The 25852-nt window shown below is 50.0% G+C and overlaps 1 protein-coding gene across 3 annotated transcripts in view; it reads left to right on the plus strand.

Moving 5' to 3' along the window:
* Positions 1-25852, plus strand: part of ARHGAP39 (Rho GTPase activating protein 39) — a 105403-nt gene that overhangs the window by 65283 nt on the left and 14268 nt on the right. For all 3 annotated transcript variants that reach the window (XR_009276686.1, XM_058830033.1, XM_058830032.1), the window contains exons 3-5: positions 10165-10245; positions 19084-20485; positions 25096-25657. Coding sequence is in view for 2 of the 3 variants with exons in the window: in XM_058830033.1 (XP_058686016.1) it covers positions 10165-10245; positions 19084-20485; positions 25096-25657 (2045 nt within the window). In the remaining variant the exon portion in view is untranslated. The remainder of the gene's footprint in view (positions 1-10164; positions 10246-19083; positions 20486-25095; positions 25658-25852) is intronic.

The raw sequence follows: 25852 nt of genomic DNA on the forward strand, positions 1-25852 counted from the left end.
CTCTGGGAATTCCATTCCAGCCCCTCAAAGGGAAGAATTCCTTCCCAATATTCCATCTATCCCTGCCCTCTGGCAGTGGGAAGCCATTCCCTGTGTTCTGTCCCTCCATCCCTTATCCCAAGTCCCTCTCCAGCTCTCCTGGAACCTCTTCAGGCACTGGAAGAGGCTCTGAGGTCTCCCTGGATCCTTTCCTTCTCCAGGCTGGACATTCCCAGCTCTCCCAGCCTGGCTCCAGAGCAGAGGGGCTCCAACCCTTGGAGCATCTCCATGGCCTCCTCTGGAATTGCTCCATCAGCTCCAGATCCTTCTGCTGTTGGATCCTGGAGCTGGATGCAGAATTCCAGGTGGGGCCTCACCTGAGCAGGGCAGAGGGGCAGAATTCCCCCTTTCCTGGTGGGAAATGATCCCAGGAGATGCTGATGGAACAGGATCCCGTTCCCAAATGGGTTAACAAGGATCAGGGGGATGGATTTTAAATTTCCTGGGATTTGCTGCAAGAGCAGGGGTGGCATCAGCAGCTCCCTGGGGAAAGGATCATTCCCAAGGTGAGATCTGGAGTTTCCTGGGGAAAGGATCATTCCCAAAGTGAGATCAGGAGTTTCCTGGGGAAAGGATCATTCCCGAGGTGAGATCAGGAGTTTCCTGGGGAAAGGATCATTCCCAAAGTGAGATCAGGAGTTTCCTGGGGAAAGGATCATTCCCAAAGTGAGATCAGGAGTTTCCTGGGGAAAGGATCATTCCTGAGGTGGGATCAGGAGTTTTCTGGGGAAAGGATCATTCCCGAGGTGGGATCAGGAGTTTCCTGGGGAAAGGATCATTCCCAAAGTGAGATCAGGAGTTTCCTGGGGAAAGGATCATTCCTGAGGTGGGATCAGGAGTTTTCTGGGGAAAGGATCATTCCCGAGGTGGGATCAGGAGTTTCCTGGGGAAAGGATCATTCCCAAAGTGAGATCAGGAGTTTCCTGGGGAAAGGATCATTCCCGACGTGAGATCAGGAGTTTCCTGGGGAAAGGATCATTCCCAAAGTGAGATCAGGAATTTCCTGGGGAAAAGATCATTCCCGAGGTGGGATCAGGAGTTTCCTGGGGAAAGGATCATTCCCAAAGTGAGATCTGGAGTTTCCTGGGGAAAGGATCATTCCCGAGGTGGGATCAGGAGTTTCCTGGGGAAAGGATCATTCCCAAAGTGAGATCAGGAGTTTCCTGGGGAAAGGATCATTCCCGAGGTGGGATCAGGAGTTTCCTGGGGAAAGGATCATTCCCAAAGTGAGATCAGGAGTTTCCTGGGGAAAGGATCATTCCCAAAGTGAGATCAGGAGTTTCCTGGGGAAAGGATCATTCCCGAGGTGAGATCAGGAGTTTCCTGGGGAAAGGATCATTCCCAAAGTGAGATCAGGAGTTTCCTGGGGAAAGGATCATTCCCAAGGTGGGATCAGCAGCTCTCTGGGGGGATTCCCACATCAGACCCAGCACGGACATTCCAGGTCACCAATCCTTGGTGTCCTCCATGCACACGTTCCCCGTTCCCATTATGGGATGCAAATCTTCTGGATCAGGTGGGAGGAGGACTGGACTCTCAAATAAAAAGGTTTAATCCCTGGAAAGATCTTGGAAGAGAAAAGGAATTCAGCCCTGGGCTGGCTTTGGCTGGTGGGAGGTTGTGTGTCCTCAAATCTCCAGGAATTCCAGGTCTTGGCTTTTCCAGAGATTGGGATTGAGCAGATCCCGGGTTTTGGAGCATTAAAAATTTAATAAAAAATTTTTAAAAGTTTGGATGCCACTAGAGGGAGCAGAAATTCCTGCTGACTGGAATTTCCACCTGCATCCCTGGAGGTGACAGGGATGAGTCCTGTTGGCTCAGCCAAACCATGGCTTGATCCTCATATCCTGGCTGGAAAAAAAACAACTCCATTCCCACATTTTCCCCATCCCAGGAAGCGTCCAAGGCCAGGTTGGACAGGGCTTGGAGCAACCTGGGATAGCGGAAGGGTCTCCCTGTGGAATTCCATTATTTTGAAGGTCCCTTCCAACCCCAACCATTCCATGATTCCATGGGTGCTTTCCCAGATCTCGGTTGCGTTTCTCACAGAAGAAGCTGGGAAGCAGCTCCGGAGGTTTCCTGGTGGAACCTCCCAGGTTTTATCCCATGAAATCTTATTTAAAGATTTCTGGATAAGCTCAGCTCATCTGGTTGGAAAAGGGAATTTGGGAGAAGCGGGATGGTTTTTATTGGAATTCACACCCGGAGCTTCCCTTAAAATTTAGGCACCAGCGCATCTCCAGATTTGGCTGGAGATGCTGGAGGCTGCTCCCAATCCATTCCTCACATCCATGGGGATGTTCCATCCCACCCGTGCAGGTCAGGGATGCATCAGCCCTTGAAATCCTTGCCAAGCACCTGGATCCCATCGGAATCACCTCACGCTTCCATGGTGAGGTGGGATTTATTTTAATTAGCAGCCGGATCCAGCTCGGGAATCAACCCTGGGATCTCAACAGCAGCCTTGCCTCGGTGGTCAGCAGAACATTCCCAGTGGGATTTTCCAGCGTTTTCCTGGAGTTTTCCACGCTTGTCTTAAAATGGTGGTTTTTTCTCCGGAGCGTGACTTGACAGCCGTGAAATCTCGGAGCGGGAACGTCGGCCGGATTTTGTGTCAGGTCGCTGGGATTTTCCACGCCGTCGGGAAGTGTCTGAGGTTATTGGCTTGAAATCCTTGGGGAAGGTGTCAGGCAGGGAAAAAGAAGACTTTTCCATGGAAAACTCAGCTCTGCCACTGCTTCTCCAAGGAGGAATTCGAAGTGGAAGCTTGACGGACAAGGAAGTGGATTTTTGACCGTCAGGAGTGTTTTCCTTGGATCAAAATGCAGGAATCTTGGAATGTGAGGGGTCTTCACCCAAATCCCGTCTGCTGGGAAATTGTACCCAAGTTATTCCTCAGAATTCCCACTTTTTTTTTTTTTTTTTTTTTTTTGCATGTCCCAGTTCCAAAATCTTCCCGGATTTAGTGTGGCTGAACTGGAATATCGAAGGGGGATTCTCTCAAAATCCAGTCCCTGGAATATGCACCTTCTGGAGCTCTCTGGGATCAAAAACACCCCCCTTACAACCAGCAGCCATTTTCTGACTCCAAAAGTTCCCAAAAAAAGCAGGTTTGTGGAATAAGAGATGCCTCAAAGCTCTAAAATACCCAATTTGAGTGTCCCACGATTTTTCCTTGGAATTCTCTCCGTTTATTTCCTTTCCTGGGAGGCTCTGGGAAGAGCCTGCCGTGCCTGGGTTTGGAAAGCAGGTGGATCAATGACATAAATCTCCGCAGCATCTGCTGCCCGAGGGTTTTCCAGGTCCCAGCAGGGATTCCCAGCCTTCATCCAAGACGAGAAGGAAGAGAAACCGGGGACTTGGAGTGGCTCCGGAAAACGGCGCGGAAGGACCATGGCACGGAGAGGATCCTCAAGGATCCTTCCTTCCCCATGTCCTGCCTCCAGCAGGAGCTTAAGGCTTGGAATTCCCGGCATTTCATCACCCAAATGTTGGATTTTCCCGGCTGGACTGGTGTGAGGAGCCAAGAGGAACTCGGGAGAGCTGGGAATGTTCACCTGGAGAAGAGAAGGATCCAAGGAAACCTTGGAGCTCCTTCCAGTGCCTGAAGGGGCTCCAGGAGAGCTGGAGAGGGACTTGGGAGAAGGGATGGAGGGACAGGACACAGGGAATGGCTTCCCACTGCCAGGGGGCAGGGATAGATGGGATACTGGGAAGGAATTGTTCCCTGGGAGGGTGGTGCGGCCCTGGAATGGAATTCCCAGAGGAGCTGTGGCTGCGCCATCCCTGGAATTGTCCAAGGCCAGATTGGAGCAACCTGGGAGAGGGATTTTCCCTTCCAACCCAAACCATGGGTTTGAGCATTTGATGAAGCTTTTCCATGAAATTTCCATGGATTTTCCATGATTTGATGAAGTTTTTGCTCCCATACTGGAGTCCCTTATAAACAAAGAGGATGGTCTGGAATTTCTCCATCTTTCCAGTCCCCGGCACTGTGGGAACCTCATCCCATTCCCAGACCACGGCATTCCACTGGAAATCCTTCTCTTCCCAATGTTTTATCCATGGGGTGGATGGGCAGAGCAGGAGGTCGGGACACGGATGTCCCCCCGCTTCCGGTGACCGGGAAAACCACCACGGGCTCTTCCTGCCCTCGGAGCAGGCTCCGAGGAATCCCAATCCCTGAATCCACCTCTGGAAGGGAATGTTCCTTCCAGAATGTTGGAGGGAATTCTTGGAATTCTTGAAATTCAGATTTATTTACGTTTTTTTCTCCCTTTTATTTGCTGCCTGTGGCAACAAATCCCTGCTTTGTCCAATTCCATCCCCCTGGGACGACTTCCCCGATCCTGGGTTGCTCCAAGCTCCATCCAACCTGGCCTTGGACATTTCCAGGCAGCCACAGTTTTTCTGGGAATTCCATTCCGGTGTTTGCTTTTTTTCCCCCATTTTCACCTCTGTTGGACACACCTTGCACAATCCAAGGATTCCTGTCCTCAGGACTTGGAATTATCTCCTCTTCCCACTCTCCCGGAATCCATGAGAAGGAGCCGATCCATCCCAGCTGAGTTGTCCTGAAGGATTTTTTTAATTTAAGGATCACCAGAAAATTCCTTTTCTTCTGCCTCTTCCCCTGGTTCCACGAGATCCTCAATTTCCCAAACCCTGATCCCAAATTCAGGTTTTTTGTGGTGTTTTATCCCTGTTTTTGGCTTATTCCCACCCAAAAATCCAGCTCCGAGTGACATTGGATGTCCCTGTCCGTGGCAAAGGGGTCGGAATTCCGTGGTCTTTGAGGTCCCTTCCAACAGTTTGGGTTGCTCCAAACCTGGCCTTGGACATTTCCAGGGATGGGGCATTGTCAGAATTCTTTGATAGGATCTCCCAGCATTCCCAAATTTATTCCAAGATCTGATTTCCCTCCCACAGGAAGTTTTCCTACTCCAAAATTCCTTTGATTTCAACTTCCTTTCCCTTTTTCCAGCACTGGGGTTGCTCCAACAGTGCTGGGTCTCATCCCACTCATCCGGGTGAGTTTTCCATGGAATTGTTAAGGTCGGAAAAGACTTCCAACATCCTTAAATTCTTTCTCCTGGCTCCTTAATTCAAGTCCTCGCCGTGATCCTTGAGTTTTTATTGAGATCATGAAGCTCCTGGCGGGGAGGGGGATGAACCATCCGAGGAAATATTTGGGGATAACCAGTGGAAAACACATTCCCGGCATAACCCAAACAAGACTGAACTCCCTCCTTCCATCCTCAAATATTTCCCAGAAAAAATAAAACCCCACTCGTATCCCGCATTTCTTGCTCCGAGCCGGGGTGGAAATTGGGGCCTGAAGGTTTTTAATATCCTTTCCTTGAATTCCCTGCTTCCCGTTGCGAAACGCAGCTCCGGATTAGGCAGATATTTCCCTAAGTCCTCCGAGCGCTTGCGTCGGCGGCCGCCCCAAAATTCCTGTTGCGTAATTCCAAAGAAAACCATCTTTGAAGTTTTATCGGAAGCGGGGGCTGTAATTAAGAGTATGAAGGGCAGCGATTAAAGCCGAGGATTTGGAGCTGGGATTTCATTTCTATTCCTGGCTTTTGCCATGGAGCTGAGCTATTTCAGGCCGCTCACTTTCCCTGATTTTCCAAGAGCTGGGGAATGGTGCCACTTCCTGTTCTGAAAAAAAAATAAAAAACCCAAACTGCTGGATTTATTGATTTTTTTTTAAAAAAAAATCGTTAGGTTTTGTTGTTTTGCCAGAGATTCCCGGGATAAAGGTGCCAGGCGTAAATTTGTGTCCGTGCTGGAGGCTTTGTAAGCTGTGGTTTAGGGAAAATTAAGGGAAAATCAACTTTATTGGTATAAAAGCATCTTGGTTAATGGAAAATCACCTTTAATAGCAGAAAATCGCCTTTATTAGTGGGAAAATCACCTTTTTCATTGGAAAATCACCTTTTTCATTGGAAAATCACCTTTTTCATTGGAAAATCATCTTTATTCATGGAAAATCACCTTTATCATTGGAAAATCACACTTATTAATGGAAAATCATCTTTATTAATGGAAAATCATCTTTATTTATGGAAAATCACCTTAATTATTGGAAAATCGCCCTTTTTATTGGAAAAACCACCTTAATTATTGGAAAATCATTTTTATTCATGAAAAATCACTTTTAATAGTGGAAAAACACCTTTTTCATTGGAAAATTGCCCTTTTTATTGGAAAAATCACCTTAATTATTGGAAAATCATTTTTATTCATGGAAAATCACCTTTATCATTGGAAAATCACCTTTTCCATTGGAAAATCACACTTATTAATGGAAAATCATCTTTATTCATGGAAAATCATCTTTATTTATGGAAAATCACCTTAATTATTGGAAAATCGCCCTTTTTATTGGAAAAACCACCTTAATTATTGGAAAATCATTTTTATTTGTGGAAAATCACCTTTATTAAAGGAAAACTACCTTTATTAGTGGAAAATCATCTTTTTCATTGGAAAATCACACTTATTAATGGAAAATCATCTTTATTCATGGAAAATCATCTTTATTCATGGAAAATCACCTTTTTCATTGGAAAGTTGCCCTTTTTATTGGAAAAAATCACCTTAATTATTGGAAAACCATTTTTATTTGTGGAAAATCATCTTTATTGATGGAAAATCATACTTATTAATGGAAAAACATCTTTTTCATTGGAAAATCACACTTATTAATGGAAAATCATCTTTATTCATGGAAAATCATCTTTATTCATGGAAAATTGCCTTCAAAGTGTCCCGGAATGGCTTTGGATGTATCCCTTATCCAGACAGGGAGACGACTTGATGGATAAAAACCAGATCGTCCGGCTCGGAGGGTGGTGATTGAAGGTTCATTCCCAATGTTTGGCTCCTCCCAGGCTGATCCAGGCTCCTCTCCCGATCCATATCCTTATCAATAATCTGCGGAGCCACTCCTGTCTCCAAACAAGCTCCTGGAGCTCCGAGGGATCCTATGGATCAAGGACAGGTTGGGAAAAACTTCCTGAAGCTCAGCAAGGCCAGGTGTAGCCGCGGGATGGACAAACCGGCGGCTGCCCAAGGATTCGGGAATGCTGGGAAGTGTTATCCCAAGGGCAGGTGAGGAAGTTTGGAACTCCTCAGAAGGTCCAGGGAAGATTTAATCCTTGTTTGACCACAACTGGGCAACCTCGGGTCATTTTGGGTTATCAAGAAACTGGGAGAATCCAGTGGGGAATCACCAGGATGCAGCACAGGATGTGTGAGGAGAAAATGAGGGAGCCAGGTTGGCTTTGCATGGAGAAGGATTTTGGGGAGATCTCAGGACACCTTTCTAAAACCAAAACCAGGTTTCTAAACCGGTCAGGTTTTTGGTTAGAACTGGTTTTGCTTCCTGTGATCAGCTGCGTGCGATTTTATCCGTGGGGATTTCTGGGATGCAGTCCAGTGCCTGTAGCCCCGTGCTTGTGGAAGGCCTTGACGCCCACTTTGGGAATTCATTTGGGTTGAGCTTTCCAGATTATCCCGGTTGTTCCAGGTCGGCCAAGGCCAGGTTGGGTGGGAATGTCTGGCTCGAGGACACAAACTGGGTCAAGGTGGAGATTCCAGGGAAGACCTTAAACGTGGAATGGTTTGGGTTGGAAAGGACCTCAAAACCATCCAGTTCCACCCCCTTCCATGGGCAGGGCCACCTTCCACTCTCCCAGGTTGCTCCAAGCCCCATCCAACCCAGCCTGGAATATTCCAGGGATGGAGCAACCACAGATTCTCCTGTGTTTCACCACCCTCATTGTAAAATTCTTCCTTTAATCCAATTATTCTGTAAATCGAGCAAAATCCCTAAGGATTTGGCTTAAAAACCTTGGCAAAACAATTGGCCAAGTGTAGGGGCCACGCTCCGTCACATCCCTGCCCGCGGGAAGCCGGGGTAGGCGGAATCCAGCAGTGCTGCTTTTTAAATATTAACCAGGAATTAACTGGGAATCCTGCCCCGGGCTCCAGCCAGTTCCAGAGGCTGCTCGTTAACGCTGGAACCTCAGCCGGTGTTTTTAATGATGCCCAAAAACTTGGCTCATCCTGGAAAAGCGAGCGCGGCCGGCTCGGCCATTCCCAGGAATGTGCAACCACTGCTCCGACCTCCCGCGGATCCTGCGGAGATTCCCTGCCCGGCTCGCGCCAGTCGGAATCTCTGGGATGGATTCGCTCGTTCATCAACTCTGTCTGCGCAGAAACCTCGTCGGAGATGGATCAGAGGTGGCCTGGAGTTCATTAATTATCCCCTGGATGGGGATAATTAATGCTGGATGGATGGAAACCAAGCCATGGCTCTGGTGGATTTGGAAGATCTTGGAAGCGACAACTCTGAAAAACTCCAAGGAAAAAACCACCCCTCCTCGGGCTCAGCCAAAATAAAGGATGGAGGAGCACGTGGAGCTTGATGCTGGCACCTGGAACAGAAATCTGGGATCTGGAGGAGTGGGAATTCCCTCCTGAAAGGGTGTGGACCTTGCTAATGGCAGTGGGAGGAGCTCTTGGTCCATCCCATCCAGGGAATTCCGGTGTCCGTTGGGTTTGACGATCCCGTTTTGTCCGTGACCGGCTTCCAGTGGAGTTTTTGATGGAAAAACTGACATTTCCACCAGGAATTTCCCCAGGAATGCTGCTGTACGGGATGGGGGGTGGAGTGCTGGGATCTATAGGGAAGGACCTTGGACAACTCCTGAACTCTCCTGGAATCCTGGAGTCACGGAACGGTTGGAAGGGACCTTAAAGCCCATCCAGTTCCTGGGCACGGACACCTCCCACTATCCCAGGTTGCTCCAACCTGGCCTGGGACACTTCCAGAGATGGATCTGGGATCCATCTGGATTCCACCATGGATTTGGGGATCCATCTGAATTCCATGGATCTGGCTACAGCTCTGGGATCAGAGGTGATGCCTTTCTCTCAGGAATCCTGGAGGAGGAGGAGGAGGAAATCCATTCACACGCGCTGGCAAGGAAAAAGGGATTAAGCAATTCCACACAGCCATAATTCCAGGGCTAAATCCCATTTAAATGAGCTTTGACAGAAGCTTAATTTTATTGCCTCCTTGCTCCACTAAAATTCTGGAGCTTTATCCTATTAGGAAGATTTGTTTCTTTTCCCTCTTTTTTTCCTCCCGAAACCAACGTTTGATCCGAATTTTATTAAGGAGAGAGCCTTAACGAGGAAACATGGGGGGATTTTTAGGGGTCTTTTTCTGGAATAAAGTTATTTCTCCAGGTGTTTTCTGATTATTTGCCCTTTGTTTTCCAAATGGGACCAACTCTGAGCACATTCCCACCGGGAAGGGCTGTTAAGGCAGAAATAAACCTTTTCCTGTGCTCCTTGGCAGTGGGGATGGATAATATTGGAAAGACGATGATCAATACCTGGGTTTTGGGAAGTGTTGGAGGGTCTTGAGATGGATTCATGGCCATTGGAAAAGCGTGGAGCCAAAAACACGGATCAAGAATGGGTTTGATCCTACAGGAGAGGCTTTAAGTTCTTCTTGAATCCCACAAAATTCTTCTTGGACTCCCAAGCTTGAGCTCCCAAGTCTTCACTGAACCCCACCTAGTCCAAAAATCAGCTGGGAAATTCCATCCCATGCTTCCAGATGGGTTTTTTTCCCATGTTTTTCCAAGTGTGGTGTCTCTTGGAGTGGGTTGGTGGCGTGACGTTCTCCATCTTCTGGGAACAAAACCTCTGCAGGCTCAGATTTAAATGAAAATGAGGCAAAAAGAGGTTTTTGGGGGGGATTTTCCTCTTCCCGTATTGGCTCTGATCATCCGAGGTTGTTGAAGATCGGGAGCGGCGCTCGGAAAGGTTGGGATGAAACCAGGAGATGTTCAGGATCTGCTCAGATGTTTTAAGGGAAAATTTGGTCTTTGAAGGGTTGGAGATCATGAACCTGGAGATCACAGCCACAGGTGGCTTGGTCATCATCTGGCCAACAACTCAAAATAAAAAATCCATGACTCCAAGCTCAAGCAGGTCCCGGGAGCAGATCCAGGAGAGGTGGATCCCATCCTGATGGGATTCATCTCCATTAATCCTAGAGGAGACATTGATGGTAACTCCCCGTTCATTCCTGTTTTCCAGTTCGTCGCCTTCCGGAGTGTTTGAGAAGGAATACGACATTTATCGGGATTACAGCGCGGAAGGACAACTCCTGCACTACAGGTAGCTGGAACTTCCCTCCCAGATTGGGGTTGGGATGGGTGGAGCAGTGAACATCACTGATGTTTTATTCCCACTTTTCCAAGCCTTGTCCTCATCCCTTCCCTTCATGTGTTGCCTTCAGGTCCTTGTGGAATTTCAAAAGTCCTCAGGGAAGCCCAAAAAGCCCTGACTGAACCCCAAAAGTCCTTCTTGAACCCTACCAAATCCATCTTGGAATCCAGATCTTCATTGAAAACCCAAAATTCCCACTGAACCCCACCATGTCCTTGCTGAGCCCCAAAAATCCTCATCGAACTCCAGAATCCCTTCTTGAACCCCAAATCCTCACTAAACCTCAAAATTCCTTCTTGAGCTCCAAAAATCTTCATTGAACCCCCAAAAGTCTTTCTTGAACCCCAGATCCTCACTAAACCCCAAAATCCCTTCTTGAGCTCCAAAAATCCCATTGAACCCCCAAAGGTCTTTCTTGAATCCCCCAAGTCCTCACTGAACCCCAGAAGTCCCCGTTGGACCCCACCAGGCCCTTTTCAAACCCCCAAAAATCCAAGACGAGGTTAAGACTGGATTTTGGGGATTTAGGGAGTCACTCCCTGCCTGGTTGCTCCGGGTTTTGATAAACCCCAAATTCCTGGATTTTTTCTGGAGTTTGGGATGAGTGGAGGCACCTCCAGCTCTTCCTCTGTTTTCCACGTTGGAAATGGAGGACACGAAGAGCGGGGTGCTCCTCATCCCTTCTCCCAGCACATTTTCTTCCACGCATTCCTGGATTTTCTGGAATTGGCGATAAGTGGAGGCACCTCCAGATCTCTTCCTTTGTTTTCCGCGTCGGAAACGGAGACTGGGAAGAGCGGGATGTTCCTCATCCTTTTTCCCAGCACATTTTCCTGCTGTTCCAAGCCGGCCAGCCCAGCGTGCCGCTTTCTGCATCCCGATCCAAGACGTGGAAAATCCCCCTGGAGGCTCTGGCCACTTTCCATCCCACCTTTCCCCGGAATTCACTGCCTCCAAGTGACCTCCTGGGAAGCGTCTGAATTAATTGCCACTTAAGGAAGAAAGGGGAAAAAATTCCGAGCTTTCCAGGAGGGAAAACCAGCAGGGCGATGGAATCGGATTTTTATCCTCGCCAGCCGAACGCGCTCCACGATTCCATGGACAACCCAATCCCATCCGCGAGCTGGGTGGATGCAATTCCCAGGAAGAGTGGGAAGGAGCGAGATTTGGGAAGCTTGGAGCTGTTTGGTTGGGAAACAGGGATTGGCGGCGGGAATCCGGTGGGGTTTGTTGGTGACAGGGACAATGCGGATTTGGGCTGGTGGCAATTAAAAGCTTTGGTGTCACTGCACTCGTGAGCTGTTGGCATCAGCTCTGCCGCAGGAGACGCCTCCGTCTTCCCAATCCCATAAAAACCCACAGGAGCAGCCCTGGCCACCCTTCCCCCAGCCCGCTGCCAGCCAAGGAGCTAATTAGCAGCTTTGCTTAATTAGCTGTGAGTGGACATCCAGAATCCTTCTGGAAGAACGAGTCTCTGTGGGGTGGGATTTTGATTTAACCCTGTGAGTGCCACGAGATGGAATCGGAGCTTGTGATGAATTCCTGTTAATGGGATTAATTATGAGGGGAAAAATTAATCACGGAGTCATGGGATGGGTTGGGTGGGACCTCAAAGATGATCCAATCCCACCCAAACCATTCCAAGGGCAGGGACACCTTCCAATATCCCAGCTTGCTCCAAGCCCTGTCCAACCTGGACTTGGACAATTCCAAGGATGGGAAGGATGATGCTCCAGGACCTTGGGAAAGGTTGCCAAGGGATTGGGAGGTCTCTGGTTGTCCCATGGGTTCATGCCACCACGGAGATGACGGATTTGGAGCAGGACGGAACCCAATCAGAGCTTCAAAGTTCCATCATGGAGTGGGATGAGCCCTCAAATGCTCCCAACTGAAGCAGCCACAGCTCCCTCAGATCCATCTGCTTCCAAACCCCATTCGTGAAACGATCCTGGAGGTTCCAGGATCAGCTGGAAAATCAGGTCTGAAAGCAAACAGCCTTGGCAGGTCTTTCCAACCTTCTTCTCCTCTAGTCTGGCATTAATTCCAGAGGTTTTCCTCTTGAAAATGGCAGAGGGAGACAAGATTGAGTCCCACAGCTCATCCATGGTTCTCTGGTGGACGGGAAAGTGTGGTGAGACCCAGCTCATGGTTCCTGCCTTCCTCCATCCCCTCTGGCCAGGAAAGGAGAAGCTGGAGAAGTCCCAGATGTTGGGACAAAGTGTGGGATCAAGGTGGCTTGTGGAGAGAAGCCGGATCTTGACAGAGAAATCCCGTGGGATTCGGCTGGGGATCCTCACCCATGGAATCATCACCACCTCCAGGTGCAGCTCTGGGGTTCAGCTCCCTGGATCACCCCAGGAGCTGCATCAACATCCTCGGGAGCAGGGAAGGATTTTTCCACTTCCTTGGAGCTGCCAGCCAACAATTCCTCAGGGGAATTTTTTCCAATATAATGAAGATTAGTGGGTGTCATTAAGAGGATGATGTCGTGCTCTGTCTGCCTGGAAGGCTTTTGTCGGGAAGCCCTGGAATCCCAAATCCCATCATTCACCATCCCTGCCCTTAACCCTTTCCCTCTTCATTCCCTCTGGATTTGTGATCCCTGGAGCTGCTCCTGTCCTCATTCCCTTGAGGGAGTTGAACCCTCCGCTAATCCAAAATCAATCTTCCCATCGGGAAATCGGCTTGTCTGTGGGAGAAATCCCAAATTTCTGTCTTCATCCCATGGTTGCGTCCAAGGCTCCAAGGTCCAAGGCTGTTCAAGCTGGTTTTTAGACCAAAAATCTTCAAAATTAAGGACTTCCTTCTCCATTTCTCCTCCTGACAGCCAGGATGGCACCAAAGTTCTCCAGAGCTGTGGCAAATCCCTCATTCCAGGTTTTGGAGCTGGAGAAGGTTCCCTGTTGTGTTCCAGCTCTTTGTAAAGAGTTGGGATGTCCAATCCATGAACAGGGAGAATCCCGCTTCTCCCGTGGTTGTTTTAGGAGAGCAGGATGGCGGCTGCTTCACCTGCATGGGATCCTTGGCTTGGTCTTCCTCAGTTTCTTCTGGACCTCCACATCCAGGAATGTTGGAAGAGGTCTTCAGTCTTCTTGTGCTCAATGGGAATCACTTCATAGCAAAGAAATTGGGGAAACGGGGAGAGAATTTGGGCTGGCTCCCAAAAATCCCGGCACCACCTTTTGGAGCTCGACGGAACCTCGCGTGGAGGCACCTGAGGTGGTTTTGGAGGCGGATTGAAGTCTGCAGAGGTTTAGGAAGTGGTTGTGGTGGTTGAGCCACCTCTGTTTTGGGAGACAGCCGTAATTTGCCAAAAATTTTTGATTTTTCAGCTGTTTTCACTTCTTGGCTCTCATGGGAATTGCTGGATTCATCTCCAGCCATGGGAATCTTCAGTGTCCAAATCCTGCCCTGGCCACATTCAGCCCTTTTCCATCCGGATTTCTTGTCCTAGTGCCACATGGATTCAGGGAATGGCTGTAACTTGGCAAAGTTGTGTAAATCCAGGCTCAAAATTCAGGAAGAGACCTTCAGGAGCTTTGGAGAAACCCAGGAAGGAGGTGAGGAACCACCACGCCGGATTTTAAGCTTGGTTCCAACTGCCAGGTTCATAAACGTGACCATTTCTGATTTTTTGAGGTCAATCCATTGTCTGGTTCCCTTGGAAGTGAGGAAGAGGAGCAGAACTGACACCGGTGATTCCCTGGGGAGGCACGAGATGAAAATCCCATCTTTTGGGAGAAAAGGGATGAGTTTGATGGTTGCTCTTGGGAGTGTCGCGGTGGTGGGACCTGCTGAGTTGGGCCTTCTGCCCAAACCCCATCCAACCTGGCCTCATACACTTCCAGGATGGAGCAGCCACAGTTTTTGTGGGAATTCCATCCCAGCACCTTGCAGGGAAGAATTCCTTCCCCAAATCCCACCTAACACTGCCCTCTGGAAGTGGGAAGCCATTCCCTGTGTCCCATCACTGATGAACAATTCAGGCTGGAGGAGAAAAGAGGACCAAGAGGAGAAAAGGCTTTGGCAGAGGGAATGGGCTCCGGGGAATGCGAAATCCACTCGGAATAGGCAAGAGCTAAAAAAATCACCATTTTTGGAACTCTTTGTCGCGCTCCCGGAGCCAGCGGGAGCAGATTCCCTATTGATCAGCTATTTCGGGAAATGTCACTTCTGGTCTCTTTGTACTTCCCAGCTGATTCCTCACAACAATAAAGGCTCTTCTGTGCTCCTTTCCCAGCGTTCCCTCCTCCCTCTCCAATCTGGAAAGATCTCCTCTTGTTTTCCGTGACATTTGGATTTCGGGAAAGAGGCTATTTTTGGGGGATTGCTTTAATTGGGATGAGCAGCTCCCAGTGGCTCCCGGGAATTTGGTGCCCATGTCGTCCGTGCCTGGCTCGCTTGTGTTGGTCTTGTGCTTCCTCCTGGTGGGTTCCCGATGGGATTGATCCCAAAGGAGCTCATCCGAGTTCATTTTGGTGTTTCCTCATCATCTACATCCCATAAAATCCTTCGGTTATGGATTCGTGACCTCCAACGTCCTGACCTGACCATCCCACCAGGCGACGTTCAAACAGCTGCCGGAAAATGGCAACAAATCCATCCTCCCGGCCCCGCTTCTCCTGAAAAAAAGTGGGAATGAGATGGCGAGGGATGGGATGGCTCGTTATCTCCCTCTGGTCTTGATCAACTTCCATGGTTGTTAATTAGTGCCGATGCCACCGGAGCACAGCAGAACACCGGAGATGTTTCACGGAGAGATTTGGTGTTGAGGGCTTGGAACTAAAAGTGATCCCATAGCGCCATCCGGAGACAGGGATTGGACAATCCCTGAGAGTTTTGGGAAAATAACAGGAATCTTTATTTTTTTTTTTAATGGTATTTTGATGGGTATAATCCTTTGGGAGTATTTTAGTTGGAGAAGGGAATTGTGTGCGGAGGAGCTTCAGGGGGTCGTGGACATCCACCAAACCAAGATTTGATGTCAACAGACTTTGGGCTTCAACATTCCCATCGCTCCGAAATTCCCCCAGAAAGACCAAACTGGATTTTCCCCTTCCCGGATATCCCATGGATTGGGTCGTATCCATCAAATCATCCTGGGAAAACTCGATCCTGGCACTCACCTTCTTCCCAAATATCCATTTTATTTCCCAAATTACACAGATTTCACTTCACTCCTTCCGGTTTTTCTAGGAATCAGCTCCAGCCAATCAAAAGGCTTCGTAAAAAATTGAATTCCAAGGAGGAAAGTGATGATTCTGGGCTCCTAAATGTGGGAAGAGGGATTGGAAGTGTGGAAGAAGCGTTGGAGAGGCCACAGTGGGGTTGTGAGAACCCCAAATCCCACAAAAACTGAGAAACGAGGGCTTGAGCAGGAATTTAGGATTTTACATTTTAAAATTTAGAATTTAAAATTCCAGTCCAAGCCCTGGGATATCTCTATGCACGGAATTCCGTAGAATTCCATGCAAATTTTTGGGAACAGCGCTACTTGCAGGTGAGGAGCAGCAAAACCTTAAGGATGGAGGATTTTAGGATTTTCTCCTACAGTTTAATTTAATTCCAAATCAGCATAAAACACGAGGTTTTTGCACGATTATAGAGGCTGGATTCCTGTCCTGAGGATGTTTTTCCCGGCTGGAAAATTGCAGATGGATCACGGGAGGCTTCAGGTGGAAGCCTGGACGTCTTCAGGCTCTGCTGCTCACCTTTCCCCGCTTTTTTCACGGAGATTTCCGTGCTGCCGGAGCGGCGCCGGGCACCGCGCCAGGCACAGGGAGGTTTTTTCCGCCGCCGGCTCATCCCTGACCCCGGATTTCCCAGCGGGATGCGCTGGGAGCAGGCGGTGCCCAGCTGGGAGGGAAGAGGGGCCGGGCTGCTTCCCTCATTCCCATCCCAGTTTAGCCCTGGAAAACAGAATTTTAAGCTCAGGTGGAATGCAGAGGGAGAAGATGCTCCCAAATCCCGCGGCTGGGGGAGGAAGGTAAGGAAGAGCGGTGGGAATTTGGGAATTTGGGATGGCACAAGGAGCCGGGATGGTGGGGGGTGCCCAGGGATCTTTTGATTTCCCAGAGAATCTCGATGCGTTCCATCGGAAACCAATATTTGGATTATTCAAATCAGGGTTTTTTTTCTCCCTTTCCCAGGGAGGGGAAAATCCACTTAATCCCGGCTCTAAATTTTAATCTTCACCTGCAAAGTCTAAATAACGCCGGGGCAGGGAAAGAAATCCTGGAAAAACGTGTGGTTTGGGTCGGTTTTGGAAATATTCTTGTTTTTAAACCTCACGTTGCCGCCTCATTCCATCAAAATACAAAATAATTCTAGTTTAAAATAATAAAATATTATTTTAAAATAATTCTGCTTAAAGCTGGCTGTGATTTATTCCCTCACCTCGATGGAGTGGAGCTGCCCCTCAGCTCCACTAAAGGCATCAGGAATCCGTACTTTTGGTTGTTTTGGTGGGATTTTAAGGAATTTTGTGCTGTGCATGGTCGGAATTCTCACCGGCATGAATAACGATATGTAAATGGGAGAGGGGGGGCATCCCTCCCAAAAAAACATCGGGAAGCAGAGGAATTCCTGGATGAGGGATCCAGGTTTCTCCTCTCCCCTCCATCGTTGATTTCCCAAAGGTTGGAAGAAGATCAAGGAGGAGGCATTGGAGCAGGGAAGGAGATTTAGGAGAACATGGAAAAATCCTGCCCTAAACCAGATGGAAATTATGTGGGAATCATGCAAATTTCTGAAGAAATCGGTTTCTTGGATAGGAGATAACGGAGGGATTTGGGAAGAGGTTTTGTCATGGAAATGTACAGAGCAGGAAAAATCTTCCCCACACGGAGAAAACAGCAGGGAGAACCCAGTGCCAAGCCAGAAATAACAGGAATACTTGGAATTTCTGCTGGATGCCCCATGCCAGCATCCCTTGAATTTCTTGGAGCGGCTGTGCCGCACGTGGGCAGCGATTTAAGCACAAAAATTGCCTTTTTGGGATTCCTTTCGCTGGCAGAAAATTCCATTTATTCCATGGGGTTTCTTTGGTGTGGCAGGGGGGTGGTTTAGCCATAATCCACGGAGCTTTCAGGAATATTGCTTCCCGTTATTTAATATTTAGGATTGAAAGCTCGGCCGGGACGAAGCGATTTGACGGAAGCGCCGCTGCTCCGTTGGGGATTTTTGTTCGGCTCCGCCGCTGCCAGATGCTGCGGGCTGGAATATTAATGCCAGCTGCAAAGCCGGGAATTAAGCGGTTGTTTCACCTGGTTTGAGTGAAAACACCTGGATTTAGGAGGGATTTGGGGTTGGGTGGGGGTGGGGAAAATGTGGAAATGTGGATTTCTGCAGGGAACTTCTGGATCATCTCATTCCAACCCCTTTCCATGGGCAGGGACACCTCCCACTATCTCAGGTTGCTCCAAGCCCTGTCCAGCCTGAGCTTGGACACTTCCAGGGATGGGGCAACCACAGATTCCCAGGGAATTCCAGTCCAGTTCCACTGGGAATCCTCTGTGGCTCTTCTATCTCCTCTCCTCACAATTCTTGGGAACTGTGTGTAAAAATCAAGTTCTTCGTGAGGATTAAAGACCTCCAGCTCTTCCAGAAGAGCCATCCAAGATTTTTGTCCGTGGTTTGAGCAGGAAAAGCAGATTTTTGAGGAGCAAAGCAAGGTTGGAAGGGGCTTGGAACAACCCAGGATAGTGGAAAGTGTCCCAGCTCATGGCAGGGGAGGGAACTGGATGAGCTTTGAGGCCCTTTCCAACTCAAACCATTCCACGAATCCATGATTTTTTGGTGGTGGATGGAATTCTAAGAGTCTGGAAGGGATCCATAAGGGGTTAAGATCCATCAAACCAAGGTGGAGGAACCCAAACTCATCCAGGTTTTTGACAGCAAGAAGTTGGCTGGAGGCTCAAGTCCCCAGGAGCTCCAAAGGCTCTTCCTAAGGTGGAAAAGGACGGCATAAATCATTCCCAAATCCCTTGGAGCGAGGACAAAGTCATGGACAAACATGGAGAGGCTGTGGAGCCTCCTGCAGGGAATTGTTTGTGGGTCTTGGTGGGAATTTTTCCCTCAAAACTCAGCGATTGAGCTCACTCCACCTTTTCCTGGGGGGTGGAAGGGACAAATGGCTGGGAATAAACGAGAATTGGAGAGGGATAATCTGGGAGAGCAGACGGTGCCGCCGGCATCTTCTGTTCCAGCGTGGGATTGGTGACAGGATGTGCTTCCCTGTGTCTTGGGAACAGTAAATTCCAGCTCGGATCCCTCCTGTGAGCCGGGCAGCTCCATAAAATCCATCTTTCCTCTTCTTCCTGAGTGTCCCAAGGACTTGGAGCAGGGATAGAGGAGATGGAAATCTCCTGTGCTAGGGAAGAATCCCTCATGGGAAAATTTCTTCCCAATATCCAATATCCAATCCCACAGGCAGGGACACCTTCCACTATCCCGGGTTGCTCCAAGTCCCATCCAACCTGGCCTTGGGACGCTTCCAAGAATGGGGCAGCCACAGCTTCTCTGGGAATTCCACTCCACAGCTAAAAATTCCTTCCTGTTATCCCATCCAACCCTGCCCTCTGGAAGTGGGAAGCCATTCCCCGTGTCCCGTCCCTCCATGCCTTGTCCAGTATCCAATCCCATCCAGTCCCACCCAATCCCTCACATCTCCATCTCTCGGGTGCTCGGGAATATCCGTCTCTGCGGTAGTTTGGGAGGTTTGGGACCAGCCATCCCAAATTCTGGTGGAATTCTGACCCCCTCCCCTCGTGATGTTTCTCCCCGCAGGACCTCATCCCTCCGATGGAACGCCGGCACCAAGGAGCGGATGCTGATCAAGGTGACGGATCGGGAGCCCAGCTTCCTCCTCCACCAAGGCAACGGCTACACCCCGGAAAACCAACCGGGCTCCCGCTCCCGCCGGCCCTCGGGCGGCCAACAGTCGCCCAACCTCCAAACCTTCTCCTCGGATGCTGACAACTCCGTCTTCTTCCCGGAGAGGAAGCAGTCGCCCTTCCTGAAGAGGGCCGAGCACGTGGGCAGCTGCTCGCCGCTGCTGGGCCGGGGCGATTCCTTCTGCTCGCCGCTCCAAGCCCAGCACCGCAAACATTCCAGCGAATCCCAGCCCTCGTCGCCCCGCTACGCCTACGAGCCCCCGCTCTACGAGGAGCCCCCCATGGAATACCAGGCTCCCATCTACGACGAGCCTCCTGTGGACATGCAGTACGAAGCCAGCGGGAGCTACAAGGCCGGCTCGCCGCAGAAATCGCCCATCCGGAAGCCTCACCCTTTCCTTCAGTCGCCCAAGCAAGGCTCCAACTCGCCCTACCAGCAGTTGGTGCTCACCAAGCAGAAGTGTCCCGACCGCTTCATGAGCCTGGAATACAGCCCGGCCGGCAAGGAATACGTCCGGCAGTTGGTCTACGTGGAGCAGTCGGGCTCCAGCCCCAAGATGAAGACGGGCTTGAGGCACAAATATTCCCCCAACCCCATCGGCGGCTCCTACTCGCTGCAGCACAGCCCCTGCCTGGTGCGGGACCAACGCCTGGAGATCAAATCGGGCGACTACAGCAGCATGGAGGGACCCGACTTCTGCCCTGGCCCCACGGGCGCCCAGGTGGCCCAGGGCGAGGACTCCATGTCGTGGTCCAGCCAGCAGGACACCTTGTCCTCCACCGGTTACTCGCCCTCCACCAGGAAGAGGAAAAGCCGGAAGCCTTCGGTGAACCACGACGCCAACGCCTCCTCCACGGACGGCTCGGGGGAGCGGGAGGCGTTGGGCGAGCTGGGTGAGGAACGAGCCACGCCGGGACCCAACAGGTCGCCGATGAACCGGACGGAGAGCAAAGCGGCCGAGGCGGAGGCGGCGCGGGGCTTCCCGGAGCCGTTCCTGGCGCAGGCGCGCCTGGCGTGGGAAGCGCAGCAGGCCCACTACCACATGAAGCAACGGAGCAGCTGGGATTCCCAAAAGGACGGTTCGGGCTACGAGAGTGACGGAGCGCTCCCGCTGCCCATGCCGGGCCCGGTGGTGCGAGCCTTCAGCGAGGACGAGGCGTTGGCGCAGCAGGAGAACAAGCACTGGAAGAGGAACACCTTCGAGAAGCTGGGCTTCCCCCAGATCCTGCTGGAGAAAAGCGTCTCCGTCCAGACCAACCTGGCCTCCCCCGAGCCCTACCTACATCCATCTCAGGTAACACCCACAGGAATGGTTTCGGTTTTGGGGGTCTCCACCGCATGGCCAATCCTGGTTGGAGCTCCTTCTCCTCCAGTGGGATGGTCCCTGGGGTGATCCCACAACAGGATTTGGCACAGGCGCCTCTGTGCCATGACAGCTTCAGCTCTGTGCTGTGGCTTCCCAGTGCGGGAGCAGATCCTGGATCCAGCTCCCAGGAGATTCCTGAGTGCCCATTCCTGGCTCATCCCTCAGGGAAGTTGGTCCTTGCCAAGGTGGTCCTTCAAAGTTGGTTCTTAGCAAGGTGGTCCCTCAAAAAAGTTGGTTCTTAGCAAGGTGGTCCCTCAAAAGAGTTGGTCTTAGCAAGGTGGTCCCTCAAAACCTTGGGATGAAAGAGCCACCAGTTTTCCAGAATTTCTTTCCCAGGGTTGTGGACCACCTGTTTCCTCCCTGGAGATCCCTCCAGCCCCAAACTCCCATTCTGGAGGAGACCCTGAAGTGAGACCTGGAATTGTTGGAGCTGGTGCATCCCATGTGCCCAGATTCCAGCCCATCAGGTGTTCTCCTGGTTTTTGGATATCCTCCATCAATTTCTGGATGTCCTCCATCTGTCCCTTCTCCTCCAGGGAAAGGCTGGGAAAGGCAGGGAAAAGCTGTCAGGGCTTCCAAAAAATGGGTGATGATGCCACATGTGGGGATGAATCCCACCTGGAAAACTGCCTGGAAGATGGAATTCGGAGTCAGCAGGAAGGAGACCCTGGACATGGACCTGGGAAACAGCAAATCATCTGGAAAATTCCGTTTTTGTCCATGGAAACGTGTAATGAAATTGTTGGAGTGTTGCATCCAAAGGCAGCAGAAGAAGATTCCTGAAGCACAATTGTCCCCAGGGATTCAGTGCTGCACGAGGAGATCCAGACCCAAAACTGGAGAGCGCCAGATCCACTTTGGATCTTCATGCCAGGAGAAAAAGCTGCTGCCATTAGTGATCCTATGCCTTCTTCACACAGCTTGGGACATGGTGGGAATGTTCTCCATTCCCACCATGTTTCTGTCTTTCTCCTTCTCCTTCCCACCAGGTTTCTGTCCTGGTGTCCCCATCTGTTTTCCTCAACCTCAGGGACACCAAGGTGGTGGGACACCAGCACCAATTTCCCAGAGAAGCTGTGGCTGCCCCATCCCTGGGAGTGTCCAAGGCCAGGTTGGACGGTGTTTGGGATCATAGAAGGTGTCGCTGGCCATTGGAATGGGATGATCTTGAAGGTTCTTTCCAACCCAAACCCTTCCATGGTCATGGCTGTGATTGTCACCAGTGGAGTGTCCCCACACTCAGGTGCATCCAAGCCCCATCCACATGGCTCCAGGACCTTCTCCCTTGATGAATCCCTAATTTCTGAGGTGACACCATGGTCACCTCATGGGACAGGCAGGAGGTCATGGCCGTTTGCAGTTGACACCTGATGGTTTATTCCCCTTCTTGTAGGCCAGGGCATCCCCCAAGTTCATTTAGGTGCTAATTAAAGCTAATTAGGGCTGAAATTAATTTCCTATTGGCTCTGGCAGCAGAGGATCCATCACATTTCACTTCTGGTGTCACTCCGTGACCTGACCATGCTCTCCTTGGCTGGAGAAGGTTGATGACCCCAACCAATGTGGTTCCTTCCTTCTCCCTGGGTGTTGTTGGTGGCTCTGGTCATGGACCAGTTTTTGGAAGAGCCACTTCCCCAACAGCTGCCAACTGAGAGACCTTCAAGCATCTCCTGCATCTCTTTCCACCCAGGAAACCCCATGGGCCTTCAGCTTACCAGGTTGGAGCACACAGAAGGACCTTTGGGGCCACAGTGACAGCAGGGCTGGGTCCTTTGAGGGGTGAAGCTCCCATGTCCCCATCCCATGTCCCTGCCATCATCACCGCGGTCAAGATGGGAGTGGAGTCATGTTGATGGAAAGATCTTGACATTGGAACAGGATGAGTTGTTGAAGAGACAACTAACTTGACTTGTTTGAAGAAGTAGAAGCTCCTGCCAGCAGCTGTGGTGGCTCTTTGGGTGACTTCCTTGTCCCCCCCGGGTCCTTGCACCTTCTGCTTTTCTTCTGTTCCTCATCTAAAGCCCAACCCCAAGTCCGTGGCAGCACTGGAGTCACCTTAGCCACAGACTCTGCTCAGGGCCACCAATGTGGCTCCTCTACATGAGGTGGGGACAGCAGTGTCACCTCTGGATCATGTGGCATGTCCTCCCCTGCCATGGGTCATGTCCTCAGAGCCCCCCAAACCCAGGTGGTGCAGGCCTGGATGTCACAGAAGAAATGATGAAGCCACCTTGGCTGGCTGCAGGACAATGGAATTGTCCATCCCCATTGTCCCTTGTTGGCCTCCTCCATGCTGGTCACCAGCTGTTGGGGTGTCCCTCCACCTCGTGGGGTGACATCCACAAGCTGTGCTGGTTCCAGTAGGAGGAGGACACTGGTCCGGAGGGGGCCTCTGGGTCCTTCCCAGCTGGATGCTCTGCAGAGGTCAAGGTAAAATCCTGAGCATCTCCTGTCCCTCAAGATGTTCAGGACCATCCACATTGCTCATGCCTTGGAGGAGCCACCAGCGTCCTCCTGTGGCCGCTGGAGAACCACCCTGGAAGATGATTTTGGGTAGAGGGGGTCTCCTGGGGGCTGTTAAAGGTGGGTGTGTCCCCAGTGTCCCCAAAGGACAGGTGGAACCCAAAGCCACTCGCGCTTCGTTTTCCCCTACATTGCCACCAACTTCTTCTGCCCTTGACTCCACTGACCAGGAGTTAAGAGAGTCCATCCTGTCACTTGTCCCCACCAGTCCCCTCCCTCCTGATGCCAATCGGTGCCACAGCCCACCGTGGCTGCTGGCACTGGGTCAGCTCCACTTGGCCATGATGGGATTGAGGAGAAGCTCCTCGGAGAGGATGAGGTTTATGGGAAGACCTCTGAATGCTGCAACAATTGGTTGGTTGGCTGGTTGACTCATTCATTCATTCATTCATTGGTTTGTTGGCTGGTCAGTTGGTTCATTGCTTGGTTGATTGGTTGATTGATTAATTTGTTGGATCAATTAATTGGTTGATTGGTTGGTTGGCCTGTCCATTGGTTTCTCCACCAATCAGCTGGTTGATTGATCAGCTTGCTGGCTGATTTATTGGTTGAATGATTGCTTGTTTAATTGATTGGTCATTTTTTTGGTTGCTTGGTTGGTTCATTGTTTGATTGGTTGATTTATTGGATCATTTGTTTGTTGGCTGGTCAGTTGATTGATTGATTGATTGATTGATTTGGTGGATCAATTCATTGGTTGGTTGGTTCAACCATTCATTCATTGCTTGGTTGGTCTGTTGGTTTCTCCACTGGTGAGTTGGTTGATTGATTTGGCTTCTGGCTAATTTATTGGTTGGATGATTGGTTGATTCATTGGTTGATTGATTGATTGATTGATTGATTGATTGATGGACTGGTTGGCTGGTCGGTTCATTGATTTGTTTGGTTGATTGATCAGTTTGTTGTCTGATTTATTGGTTGGATGATTGCTTGGTTGATTGATTGTTTTATTGGTTCATTGGTTTTTTTCATTGACTGCCTTACTAGTTGGTTTGTTGGTCTGTTGACTTCTTAATTGGTTCATTGGTTGATTGATTAATTGAATGATTGATTCATTAATTCATTCATTGGTTGATTGTTTGATTGATTGATCCATTTGTTGGATGGTTGGTTGATTGGTTTACTGGCTGGTTGTTTCATTGATCAATTTGTTGGTTGGTTCATTGGTGTATTGGTTGGTTAGTTAGTTTTTTGATCTGTTGATTGCTTGCTTGCTTGATTAATTGATTGATTGATTGATAATTGATTGGTTTGTTGGTTGATTCGTTGCTTGGTTGCTTGATCCATTGGTTGCTTGGTTGATTGGTTTACTGGTTGATTGGTTTGTTGATTGATTTGTTGATCCATTGGTTGGTTGCTTCATTGATTGATTGATCAGTTGCTTGCTTGCTTCATTGATTGATCCATTGGTTCCTTGGTTCATTGATTGATCCATTGGTTCATTGATTGATCCATTGGTTGGTTGCTTCATTGATTGATCCATTGTTTGCTTGGTTCATTGATTGATCAGTTGCTTGCTTGCTTCATTGATTGATCCATTGGTTGCTTGCTTTATTGATTGATCCATTGGTTGGTTGCTTGGTTCATTGATTGATCAGTTGCTTGCTTGTTTCATTGATTGATCCATTGGTTGCTTGGTTCATTGATTGATCAGTTGCTTGCTTGCTTCATTGATTGATCCATTGGTTGCTTGTTTCATTGATTGATCCATTGGTTCCTTGGTTCATTGATTGATCCATTGGTTGGTTGCTTCATCGATTGATCCATCAGTTGGTTGCTTGGTTCATCGATTGATCCATCAGTTGGTTGGTTGCTTCATTGATTGATCCATTGCTTGCTTGCTTCATTGATTATACCATTGGTTGCTTGGTTCATTGATTGATCAGTTGGTTGGCTGGTTCATTGGTTTATCGGTTGGTCAGTTTTTGATCTGTTGCTTGATCGATCGATCGATCGTTCCATCAGCACTCCCACCCCACCAGCACCGCTGACCTGTCCCGCCTGTTGTCCCCCAGTCCGAGGACCTCGGCGCCTGCGCGCAGTTCGAAAACAGCCGGCAGACGCGGAACATGATGCCGAGCGCCAGCTGCGTCTTCCCCACCTTCAACCTGCGCAAGCCCTCCTCGGAGACGGACATTGAGAACTGGGCCTCCAAGCACTTCAACAAGCACACCCAAGGGCTCTTCCGACGGAAGGTCTCCATCGCCAACATGCTGGCCTGGAGCAGCGAATCCATCAAGAAACCCATGATCATGACCAACGACCGCAACGTCAAGAAGGAGGCGTGCGAGATCTTCAAGCTCATCCAGATGTACATGGGCGACCGGCGGGCCAAGACGGACCAGCTCAACGTGGCCTTGGAGATCGCCACCAAAGGTTGGAGCATGCAGGGGCTGCGAGATGAGCTCTACATCCAGCTGTGCCGGCAGACCACCGAGAACTTCCGATACGAGAGCCTGGCCCGCGGCTGGGAGCTCATGGCCATTTGTTTGGCCTTTTTCCCACCCACTCCCAAATTCCATTCCTACCTTGAAGGATACATTTACCGGCACATGGATCCGGTGAATGACACCAAAGGTAAGTGAGGAACCTTCTTCTGTGGCTGTCTCCAATCTCTGGAAGTGTTCCAGGTCAGGTTGGATGGGGATTGGAGCGGCCTGGGATAGCGGAAGGTGTCCCTGGATGGGCTTTGTGGTCCTTTCCAATCCAAACCATTCCATGATTCCGTGTCCCAACCCACTGATTTGGTTCCTTTCCTCTTGGCTGAGTCTC

This window comes from Poecile atricapillus, chromosome 2 (genome assembly GCF_030490865.1).
Source record: "Poecile atricapillus isolate bPoeAtr1 chromosome 2, bPoeAtr1.hap1, whole genome shotgun sequence".
In the NCBI taxonomy this organism is placed as follows: Eukaryota; Metazoa; Chordata; class Aves; order Passeriformes; family Paridae; genus Poecile; species Poecile atricapillus.